This window comes from Aphanomyces astaci (genome assembly GCF_000520075.1).
Source record: "Aphanomyces astaci strain APO3 unplaced genomic scaffold supercont1.87, whole genome shotgun sequence".
NCBI classification, from domain to species: Eukaryota; Oomycota; class Saprolegniomycetes; order Saprolegniales; family Verrucalvaceae; genus Aphanomyces; species Aphanomyces astaci.
Genome location: NW_009798350.1, coordinates 44,345 through 55,564, shown reverse-complemented (window position 1 = coordinate 55,564; position 11,220 = coordinate 44,345). Strand labels below are relative to the sequence as shown.

General features: G+C 46.7%; 4 protein-coding genes across 4 annotated transcripts; 2 read left to right on the top strand and 2 right to left on the bottom strand.

The window, feature by feature from the left end:
* On the top strand, positions 1-426 carry H257_16480 (hypothetical protein; the record flags this gene model as incomplete). The annotated part of the gene is made up of 2 exons (XM_009844913.1): positions 1-39; positions 94-426. 2 exons carry the CDS (start codon positions 1-3, stop codon positions 424-426), a joined length of 372 nt encoding a protein of 123 aa, XP_009843215.1.
* A 6,339-nt stretch (positions 427-6,765) lies between these two features.
* On the bottom strand, positions 6,766-7,241 carry H257_16479 (hypothetical protein; the record flags this gene model as incomplete). The annotated part of the gene is made up of 2 exons (XM_009844912.1): positions 6,766-7,111; positions 7,174-7,241. 2 exons carry the CDS (start codon positions 7,239-7,241, stop codon positions 6,766-6,768), a joined length of 414 nt encoding a protein of 137 aa, XP_009843214.1.
* Positions 7,242-8,171: 930 nt separating this feature from the next.
* On the top strand, positions 8,172-9,079 carry H257_16478 (hypothetical protein; the record flags this gene model as incomplete). Its single annotated transcript, XM_009844911.1, has 2 exons — positions 8,172-9,039; positions 9,075-9,079. The coding sequence occupies 2 exons, from the start codon at positions 8,172-8,174 to the stop codon at positions 9,077-9,079; spliced, it is 873 nt and encodes a 290-aa protein (XP_009843213.1).
* A 116-nt stretch (positions 9,080-9,195) lies between these two features.
* H257_16477 (hypothetical protein) lies at positions 9,196-10,055 on the bottom strand (the record flags this gene model as incomplete). Its single annotated transcript, XM_009844910.1, has 4 exons — positions 9,196-9,243; positions 9,607-9,702; positions 9,749-9,951; positions 10,010-10,055. 4 exons carry the CDS (start codon positions 10,053-10,055, stop codon positions 9,196-9,198), a joined length of 393 nt encoding a protein of 130 aa, XP_009843212.1.
* Positions 10,056-11,220: the final 1,165 nt, after the last annotated feature.

The following is an 11,220-nucleotide window of genomic DNA, read 5'->3' as shown; positions in this document are numbered from 1 at the left end:
ATGCTGTTCTCACAAAAGCCGGTTTCTTGCAAACTGCGTGTATGCTCTCGGCGCTGTCAATGTGCTCCGAAAGTTGCGTGGACGTTGGTTTAGCACAAGCAGGTTGGGCGGGCGGTGGTTGATCATGTGTTCAACAATATCCGTGTCAAAAAGATTGCAGTCAACGACTTGGACAAGGCGATAATTTACAGCGTAGCAGACGCACGTTCCAAGGATGTGTTCGAATCGTCGATGCTTACGTTCAGGGCCAATCTCCCTCGGGCGTACCAGTACCTCGTCGACATTCAACCTGGAAGCGAAGGATGGGTTCAGTACAAGATCAACGATTTGGGGTTTGCGACGTTTGGGACAAAGACATCGAGCGCATCGGAAGAAACAACTCGTGGCCCGGGGTGTTGTAACACTTCTTACGTGGCATTTGAATAGTTGATACTTCGATCAACTTGTTGAAGAACTACGTCCACGAGGAAGTTAGCTGGCTTCGCCACTAACTTGGCTCGTTGCTTGTTGAACTTCAGTAGCAACTTGCACATGTACTGATAGTACGCTGAAACAGGATCATATGAACGCAACATATGTATATTGCAGTAACAATAGTTTTCTGTAGCCTCAAGCGAAGTGTGGTGACCCAGGCGACGTTCAAAAATTGGCAAGTACAAGGTTCGCCACGCGTCGGTGTAACACGTTTCTTGTCGAAAAGTGCACATTCCAGCTCGCTCATGCTCGTGCGGAAGATGGCAAGACGACTTATTACCTTGCTACCATGCGTTCGTTGTCACTATGCAACTTCGTACGTAGTTTCATTATGAAATGCTGAATGGGTCCCAACAAGAACTATATCGCCGACACATCGATCCGTCGTCAACTACTGAATTGAACATTCAGTCAACTGACTTGAACATTCAGTCAGAGATTCAACCTCCAAGAGTGTTCTCTGCATCAGAAAAGAAGTACGCATAAATAGTTACTTCGAAGTACTGCATAGTACTGTATACAAGTTGTTCAACCTCACAATCGCTTAGGAAACCTGATCCGCCCAAGATGAAGCGTTTCAAGTCGCATGGTTTGTATTGACATGAGTAACACCGTCCGCTCGCACCAGGTCCTGAGCGTACTAGAATTTGTACGGATGCAATCCTCTATACAATCCTCTATATAACGGAAAAACATGGAACATTTTATATCACCTCTATCTTCTGGCCAGTTCTCAGATTATCATGCTGAATATCGGAACTCCTTGATGTGGCTTCTATTTTTAGCCACGCAAACATGAAAACGCTGTTACTCACACCTGACCTGTCTAGATAAATAAGTAGGACAGGATTGTTCCGGATAATAGAGAGTTTTCGGGCAGTGGATTTGAGATAGAATTCGAGGTTCGGAACTCTACAGACGACGAGGGATTTTAAGGGACACTTGGCCCTTCGAATTTGGCGTGAAATCGAAATATGATTGGCTAATGATCTTCGAAATTCGAAAGTAATTATAGCCAATCACACAGCAGAAGCTCATTTTCACAGTTTTGAATATGGTGTTATTTTATATTGATTGGTTTGATGATTCAAATTATACAATAATTATTGGTACTGTAGCAGTGGTTAGAATCTCGGATTGCGAAGCATGGGATCCGGGTTCAAGTCCCTGCTCGATCGTAGTTTTTACAATTTTAAACACATATCTATATACAAAATCACATACAATCCTAAAACCCTCTGTAGATGTAGATGAGAGAGCCCGCGCTTTGATGGAGAAGTGGATCATGGCTATACCCTTGAGCAGACTTTTGATCAGACACTATTGCAGAAACGACTGTACACGCAGGCGTTTCTGCAGCAGCGCCTTAAGATGTCTGATGAATGAATGACTTGTTTTGAAAGTCACGTTGGGTGTGATTCCGCTTAAATCACTCCTTGTCGACCAGAAAGAAACATCTCATGCGTCTCCCACTGCCGCACAATACTGTATAATAAAGTCAATGGCGTGGTGTTCGTGCTGCGTTGACAGTTGAAGAAAATATGCAACAGACAGATTGGCCAACAACATCTCCCTGTGTACCTCACCTTTGAGCCGACGCCGTGCGCCTCCTCGCTAAATCGCGTCATCCTATCGACTCGGGTGCAGCTGTGTACGCTCCCTGATTTTCCAGCAGCGGCAACCCGAGTCGACATAAGCACCTACGAACCGTCATGACCTGTACCGTCTGCAGGTCGATCCCTTGGTAAAGGTCAGAGGTGCCTTGTGCCCACATGGCCTCCCTTCTCATAGACTTGGAAACCCGCCATCGCCAAAGGGAGGCGGAAGCTGTCACTGCCGGTCTAACAGCCTTTGGCTATTGTGAAATTACACGTGTCGACGAATGTCGTCAACCTGGTATTTAAAATGATTTCACCCCAATCAACTGTTGAGTAGTATTCTCATAATATTATTGATTGGATAATATAAATAATGTGTTGACAAAACTTCGGTGACCCTTAAAATCCCTCGTCATCTGTAACTCAAAAGTAGAAAAACAACATTGTCGGGCAAGAATATACTCAAATTTGAGGTACATTTCGGCTCCTTTCAGACAAAAAGTAAGATAGGTAGATTGAACGGATACTATACGAATGACACGTTATTGTTCACACAACCAGCAATTTGAGTCATGCGGTTACAACCAGTGCTTCGGAACCGCGATGTCGTGCTTCTCTTAACTGCACTGCTAGAGCAATGTCAGGGTGATTTTGACACGTTCTTGGACACCCTCGAAGTATTGATTGAAGTTAACGTACTGCACCTGCGAGCGCCCTAATCAACTACAACAACAACTTCGACCGGCACATGGATGCTGCCACCGCCCGCACCAAGTTTTGATTTTCGATCAACCAACTTGCCGTTCTGTGTGTAAAGCTGCGACAGCCGGAGTTCACGGTCACGCGATGGCAAGACAAGGTCGACACGGTTGAGGCGATTGCCATCGTGTGCCGACGTATGGCAGAGACTTGTCGCTTGTACACAATCGCATCCGAGTTTGCACGATCGTTGGAGGCCAGCAGTCGAATCATCCATGCTGTGTGAACGCAATCCATCAAAAGTGGCACGACGTCATGTACTCTCATGAGCGTTTGACCGCACTTCGTGCAGGTATATATTGTCTTGTTCGTATGCGTCTAAGATAGTTTCCCTTTAGATTCGTATGCTGAAGCCATTGAAACCAAGAGCGGCTTCCGCGGAATGAAGACATGCGTTGCCTTCAATGATGGTACCAAGTAGTTTATCAGCCACCCGACCCCACGATACACTGCATCGGAGCCCGAGAACCTCCAGCGCTTCGTTTACATGGGCACCCACGGCGTCACTCTTTCAACTGGCAAGGTGTTTCCGTGCCCGACGGCATCATCGTCAGCATGTATGGGCCCGTCGAAGGCCGACGCCACGACTCGACGATGCTTTCAATGAGTTGTTTGTTGGATCGATTCAAGGCGAACCCAGTCTTGGCGCGGTTCAGTCTGTTCGGCGATCCGTCATATGGATGCCGTCAGCAGAGGTTGGGAAAGAGTTATTTTTATTGGAATATATTCATTTAAAAGTATAAAATAAATTATTCTGAAATCCTTTCAAAACAATAAATAATTCGTTTGTACTTCGAGAGAGAATAAGTATTGACCTGGACCTCTACAAAAATTAAATATTGAGTTTTGGAGAATTATTCTAACCTCCATTCAATTCAAAGTGCTGTAAACAAAGGACAATAATTTCCGTGCAAATCGAATGCAACCACAGCCATTAACTTCACACATAGTTACAATCAAACCAAACAAACACAATTCATTTTGATGACCAACGACAACAACCAACCATCGCCCCTTTGAGGAAAACAACTCGCCAGCTGAGGTGAGGTACGTGTAAAGTACACGTACCTCACCTGAATCGACGCTTTGGCTCTGTAAATGTGGGAAGCGCCGCACACAAAACGGCACTGGGTACACGAATTTGACGTCGCACATAGAGCGCGAACACCCCGAGTACCTGAACTATGACCCCACAGCCCCGATTTCGGAGCAGAATCTGTTCATGCCCCTGCTCTCGCGCAGTGTGCGGAACGTGTACGATTGGCTGACCTGGATTACGTCGTCGCTGTTGCCCTTTAACTTTTGTGAAAACGAGATGGCTCGCCGCTACTCGAACCTTGGTCCCATCAGCAACAAGACACTCATGAAATGGATGCACTAAATGTGTCGTTGGTTGGAAGCGAAGCTAAAGAAGCCCCTGCCCGAGTCGCTTGCGTGTGTATTTGATGCCTGGACAAGTGGGTCGACGCATTACGTGGCGGACTTTGCGTCGTTCCCAAGTGATTCGTTGCGTGGATACGAGAAGGTGTTGCTCGCATTGTCGCCGATGAACGACGAAGATTCATTGAGTGCTGCAGCCTTCCTGGATTTGTTTGACTTTGTCCTCGATGTGTACGGCAAACGGCGCCGAAATGTGGTGGCCCTGATCGGCGACAATTGCGCCACGAACCGTGCCTTTACTCGCTTGGCTGGCATCCCTATGGTGGGTTGTGCGTCTCATCGGTTCAACTTGTTCGTTGGTGATGTGCTAGGCGACTATGAGGACCTGCTGTGTGCTGTACATGCCATCATGAAGAAGCTGTCTAACATCATTCCTGCTGCCAAGCTTCGCCGGATGACACCATTGTGTCCCAAGCAGCGCAACAAGACACGATGGAGCTCATCGGTTGCCATGTTGACTCGATATGTCGAGTTGAAACCGTTCCTTCCCCAACTCGGGCTAGACGACATCGACATGCTACTGCTTAACAGCCAGCAAGATCGTGATGTGGAGCTGTTGATTGCCCAGCTCACCGACTTGAACTCAGTGACGCTTGCGCTCCAGGACGAGTCGTTGACACTTGCCGATGTCCGAATGCTGTTTGACGAAGTCGTTGTCCAGTACCCTGGCGCTGAGGTTCGCCTGGGGCCGGATGCAAGTGCCGTGGAAGACCCCACCTTTGAGTCTGGTGTTGTGAAGGTACTTCAGCACATGGAGGCGTCACTTAATGAGGACGAGCGTATGGCGATTGCTCTGTTCTCTATGCCAAGTATACCCGATGGTGGGTATGTGAGTGATACGGACAGCTTGAGCATAGCGGCCCGTGCGTTGAAGCGCCGCAAGTTGCTGCAGGCCCGGAGCAACTACCTCGACTGCCGTTTCCTTCGACCGACGTCGAACATGTGCGAGCGGCTGTTCTCTATGACGAAGTGGGCGATGACCGACCGCCGTCGCAGTGTGCTGCCATCAAACTTTGAAGAGCAATTGTTCCTCAACTGCAATTCTTTCCTTTGGGGAAGCGAGGACGTCAAGAGCGTCATGGAGGGTGAAACCGATGAGTAGGGTGTAGCCAAATTTGATCTAGTGTTCATTATTGCATATAAATCAATAAATATGCCTGTTCTTGGAGAGTCCAAAACTGGTCTCCAAATCGCGTGAGGCGCTCTGTGGGCCGAGAAACAGCGATTTCGTCGTTGTGCAAAGAAATCTTGAAACTAGTGACTGGAAAATATATAACAATGTTAAGTATAATTTTGTATGGAAATGCTCGAAAAACAATCTTTTTATACCCAACCACAGAGGAGAAATAGTTATTGAGCTAATCATCGCATGGCAAAAAAAGCGTATGATTCTCGACATACGTATACTTGCTAGGGTTTGGGTTTTCTGAGTATTTTGGCAACTTCATTGGATGAAAACTAGGTGCATTGATTCTCTGGGGGATTTGAAGAATTATTCAATAAATTATTCACCCCACTAGTCTCGCCGAATAAGTTATTCACCGCTGGTATAGAAAGAATGAGTAATTCTCTTCGTGGGTTGAAAAAAATAAGTTTCATTATTCATTTTCGACAGGAATAAGTAATAAATAGTATTTTCCCAACCTCTGGCCGTCAGTCTCTGTCCTGTCCGTTTGCGAATGCTGTACCGGGAACATTTGAGGCGGTGTTCAACTGATCGATGAGTTCTGTGCCCGAGTCCGTCGAATGGAGCTTCCACTTAGTTAAATGTTTGTTGCCGTAAGTATCTTACGACAAAAAGATGAAAGTACGAGGAAGTTCTATTGGCTTGCTGTGGTTACTTAACTGCAACACTTCTGAAGAACTGTCACATGTGCCTGAAGCCGGATGGAAATCTGATATCCATGTACTTTGATGTGAAACCGCCAAGTCTCGACGAATACTTGTTATCAGCACTCCCCTAGAAGTAAATATAGCCTAATTTTGCAATAAAGGGTTTTTCATTATGTTCCATACTTACAGTTAATTGCAAATGTTTTTGTTGCTACAGCCCTAAGTAACATGATTATCATTGTATTTGAGGTATTTTATTTCAATTTGCGCTAGTATTGTAAAAATAACTGATATAGCATATGGACATAGAATATAAATCCATATTATGCATCAATTACCCTACAGCTGCGAGAAATTAGCCTTTTATAGTGTCGATACAGCCTTAAGATAGCTGAAATTTCAGGTATTTTAGGAAGTCAAATTATTTATTATTCCTATTTTTTTATGAGACTTGCCAGCAATTGTTGAATTATTAGTTGAGGTTCTGGTGCTTTTTCTCTTGCCGCTGTGCTTGGGTCGTGTCAAACGTGAGGCGCTCTTCAAGAAGTTCAGCATGCTTAGCTTCTCGTTTTGATTTTTTGTCGATCCCCTGCTTAATGGTATCTATTAAAGATGAAATGTCGAGACTTGGGGCTTGAATCTTCTTTTTCTTCCTTGGTGTTTAATCCTTTTCGTCGCCCTGGGCGTCGAGATGCCACATTGCCATGCGCTGCATCAACGCCCAAAAGTTCTCAATGCTCTGGACCTTGCGCTTGACATTGTCCTTCCGGACGGCTGCGGTTTCTTCGAAGTCGTCAATGCGGGCCTTGATGTCCGTCAGCGGAAGTTCTCTTCCGGTATAGTCCTCGCTTGTACCGGAATTGCGCATCGAAGATACCTCGCCTTCACACTGCGTCTTGATCAGCAGCTCAAACTGGGTTTTGAGGCCTCGGGTTTCTTGTTTATCTTGAATCCAGGAATGCGATTCACTTCCCGACAGACTTCCGCCATTACCTTGCCGTTGCCCGCTTCCTATAGCTTCGACAAATTGACTTGCTTGAGCACCTCGATTTCGTAGAAGAAATCGAACTTGCCATGACACGATTGGACGTCGTCGACTTGTACGACCGGGTTGGATGGGCTGTTGATTGTTGACATGGCAGGAATCGAAGTGACTGAATGGTCGCCATTGTTTTATTATCCGGATGTTTATCGACGATGTATCTATCTACCTCAGCAAAGTTTGGGAGATAAAGTTGCCTGGAGCTCCGGAATGTGTTGACATTCGCACAATTTGGAGAACGTCATTTCAGAGACTTATATATTTATAGAGTATTTTGTGCTACCTCAACTCAAATGTGGACTACCGAAAACACTCTAATATTCGGATGAGGCCGTGCCTCATGAGGCAATAAAGCTGCTCCCCAATATACTATATCCTTAGGAGATTTCGCAATCGTCGGTTATTTGTTCGCGTTCAGCTCACGCAACGCCAACGGCAGCGGCAACGACAGATATTTTATGATTTCGCAACAGCATATTTCCATAAAAAAATACGCATAAATTATCCGGATAAGGGATCAGCATCGGCACACGTCCAAATGAGACGAGACAGCACTGGTGGTGTCAGTCGTGCGGAGGCTACTTAAAACAAAGTCACGTCAATGGAAGCATCGACTGTTGTTCATACTACCGTGGAAGCTGTTACAACGTCCTGTTATCCCGGACGTTCGATTTCGCCTGGACACGTTGCGCAACAGCTCTCTGTCCGTCGAACGAGCCCTGTGATGAACCGCCTGTAGCTGCACCTAGCCACTGCACCAGTTCGTATAGCACGCTAAGAGCGTGGTCTCCGAATTTTTGTTCCTGCTTTCATGCATTCGAGCTTTGTCCGGATAAAATTTATTCGGATTAGTTGTGTTTTTCTGGTCTGTGAAGGCATTCCTGCTTCGCCACGATGGACATTTTCAATCGGGTTGCTGTTGCCGTGGCTACAGCCGTATGCGCAGTGTGTATGTCGGTAGCTACTACGCCTCTTGGTGCTAAATACAATGTGTTGACCATCACTCTCAAGTTGACTTTGACGCTATGCTTGGTGACGCACGCTACGAGCAGTGGTTCCACGGCAACCTTCGCTGTGACCAAGCTGTCTTACGCCGACTTGTAGACTTGCTGCGCCAACGTTTGCATCCCAACGAGTGTCAATCCAGCCACTCCTTCGAGAAGAAGGTGGCCGTGAAGCTGTACTTCTTGGGGTCCGAAGGTGGCTATCGAGAGACAGCAGCAGCATTTGGAATGGCCAAATCGTGGTATATCACAGTCGTGGCGACCATGGTGGATGTGTTGGCTAGCCAAGCAAAGTTGTGGATACGCCTGCCGACCTCTCCTCGTGACTGGAGTCGCATCGAACGTGGCTTCTACAAGGTACAACGATTTCCGGGCGTTGTTAGAGCTGTGGATGGTACTCTCATTGACATCCAACGGCCCCGTGAGTACGATGGTTTTTACAATCGAAGCGGTGACCCCTCTCTCAATGTTCAAGCAATGGTGGACCACCGTATGGTATTTTTGTCCGTGGATATCCGTCCTGGTTCGTTCTCCGACAAAAAAATTTGGAAGGTGTCGCAGCTGGGCCAAACAATTCGTCGCTGTATTCCTACCGGCAGCCACGTTATTGGCGATTCTGGATACACATTGCTACCAGGGTTGTTGACTCCATATGTGCCGCACGAAGAAGGCGGTCGTTTGTCCAACACACAAAAGCGATTCAACTACAAGTTATCCAGCACTCGAATGGTGGTCGAGTGTGCGTTTGGGCGCCTCAAGGAGAGATTCCGGATTTTGAAAACCGTGAAGAACGAAAGATCATTGGACCGGACGGTCGCCATCACTACATGTTGCTTCGTACTGCACAACTTGTTTATCCACTTTAACGACGGACTTTTCGACGCGCCTTGTAACCGTCGCGATCAGAATATATATTTCCAACAGGCTGATGAAAGTGAAACGGAAACGAATAGTTTCATTCGTCGAACATCAATGACAAAAAGAAATGGAATTGCAAAGATTATAGTAATTTGATAATCTAAATCTTACTTTTCCTTTTGTGCGATTAAATGCGCAACGAGTTGAGCAATCGTCCGAGACTGTCCTTGAATGGCTTGCAATACATCGTTCAATGTTGCCCCTGTTGGCGGGGAGGGCTGTGGACTTGGAGCCGTTGAGAGAGATGACCCCAAATGAATCAAACCGTCCTTAATGGCCATAAATCCGGCCTCCAACGCCTCGCTGTGGCTCTTTGACTTGGATGGGTTGGATTTTTTTTCTTGCGACTGCGCAACATTTCTTCTTCGCATTCTGCTCCCGATTCTTGTTTCACTACGATAATACATATATAAATGTTTTTTGCCAACGATAATGAATTATGCGTACCATTAATATGATGAACAATGTCATTTTCGTCGGTGGACATTAAGGATTCCCGTTGATATCCTTTTTTGTCGCTCCAGTATTCCAACATTACATCGTAATGGGGAGGCAATGGGGCGGAGGGAGTATTCCCTGTTTTGATCGCATTCGAGGGCTTCGACAGCGCCCATGCTGACTTCATTTTCGCAAACTACATCCAATGAAACCGAATTGAGATAGTCATCAAATCGACATACCTTGTCTTGCACTTGAGTGACTGAGTATTCCTTCTCCGTGGCCACGCTTAGCTCGGCAGCCAGCATCACGTAAGCAGTCTTCTTGTCGGCGTTGTTCTTCGAGTAAAACCGCGCAGACAGCTGAGACTTGTACCGCAACCGAAACAAAGCAGCAACGCCATCATCGTCCCACAAAGGTGTGCGCTTGGGCGTCTTGGCTAGGGCTGGAAGATTACTGTCTAATAGTATGAATTTGATGATCCTATAGTCTACAACTCGTACCATCGTGATCAAAGTCTAGCTCAAGCGTGACTTCATCGTCGTTCATTGTGCTGTCTCCGATATTGAACGACTGGGCAGGAACGCAGGCGTGAACAACCCATCAACGCCTCAAACCACGGTTTTAGGCAGGGACATTATGCGGATTTCGGATAATTCTAGCCAATCAACACAATAGTTTCGAAGCAGCAACGCCCAAAAGCAAGAACGATTTCTTCGGAGACCACGCTCTAACGTGAACCACTACACAATGCTCCTTAGCCCATATTGACTTTGTAATGCACGATACAACTGGCTAGTACATTGTAGTCGACAGAGCGCAAAAAAAACACACAATAGCGTGGCAGAGCTGTCCGTAGTATGTAGAAATTCCCTCGGCAAGTCTAACCCAACTTCGCCTACCGCGAGCACTCATTCGACTCGAACCACCTAGCTTCTCATTTGATGTAAAGAGGGAACGCTGACGTCGCCGGTATCCGATCATTGGCGGTGCTACTCCGCTTACCTGGCGTCGTGGTCACGCCAAGCCGAGACCGTTGTCATGCTGTAGAAGCGTTGTGTATTATGCTGCGCCGCCTCGCATATCCGACGAAGTACCACGTCATGATCGCAATGTTTGGCCGATCCAGGGAGCAATTGTGTCGAATTTTCAACTACGTTGTGGAAACCCTTCACAACCAATGGTCCGCGTTGTTGTTTTTTGCCCGTCGCGTTGTCTAAAAGCGCATCCAGCAGTATGCTCAGTGTGTTCACATCAAAGGTGCTCCGCCTTGGCCAATGTATTTGCTTTCCCTGATGGGACAAAGCTCGAAACGTGCCGCATCGTGGCCTCATCGACGCTACTCCCAGTCGCCACAAGCGCACAAGGCCCATTGGCGCAACCCAATCTTCAAAAATTACTGTACAGTGGACACAAGCGTCGGCACTGTTTGAACTACCATTAATATATTCAATTATATCGTAGGATATTATATTTACGGCGATCCTGCTTACGGCATCAATCGTTGGATCATGTCGGGATTCAAGGGGCAGTGTAACGACCTAGAAAAAGAATTCAATGCTCGTATGAGTAAAGTTCGGACAAGCGTCGAATGGAACTTTCAGCTGATGAAGACGCTGTGGGCATTCACTACCTTTAAGCCGCAGTAAAAAGTCATGCTGAGCGCCGTTGGGAAAGTAGTTGCGGTATCTATGCTGCTCACCAACTGCCATTG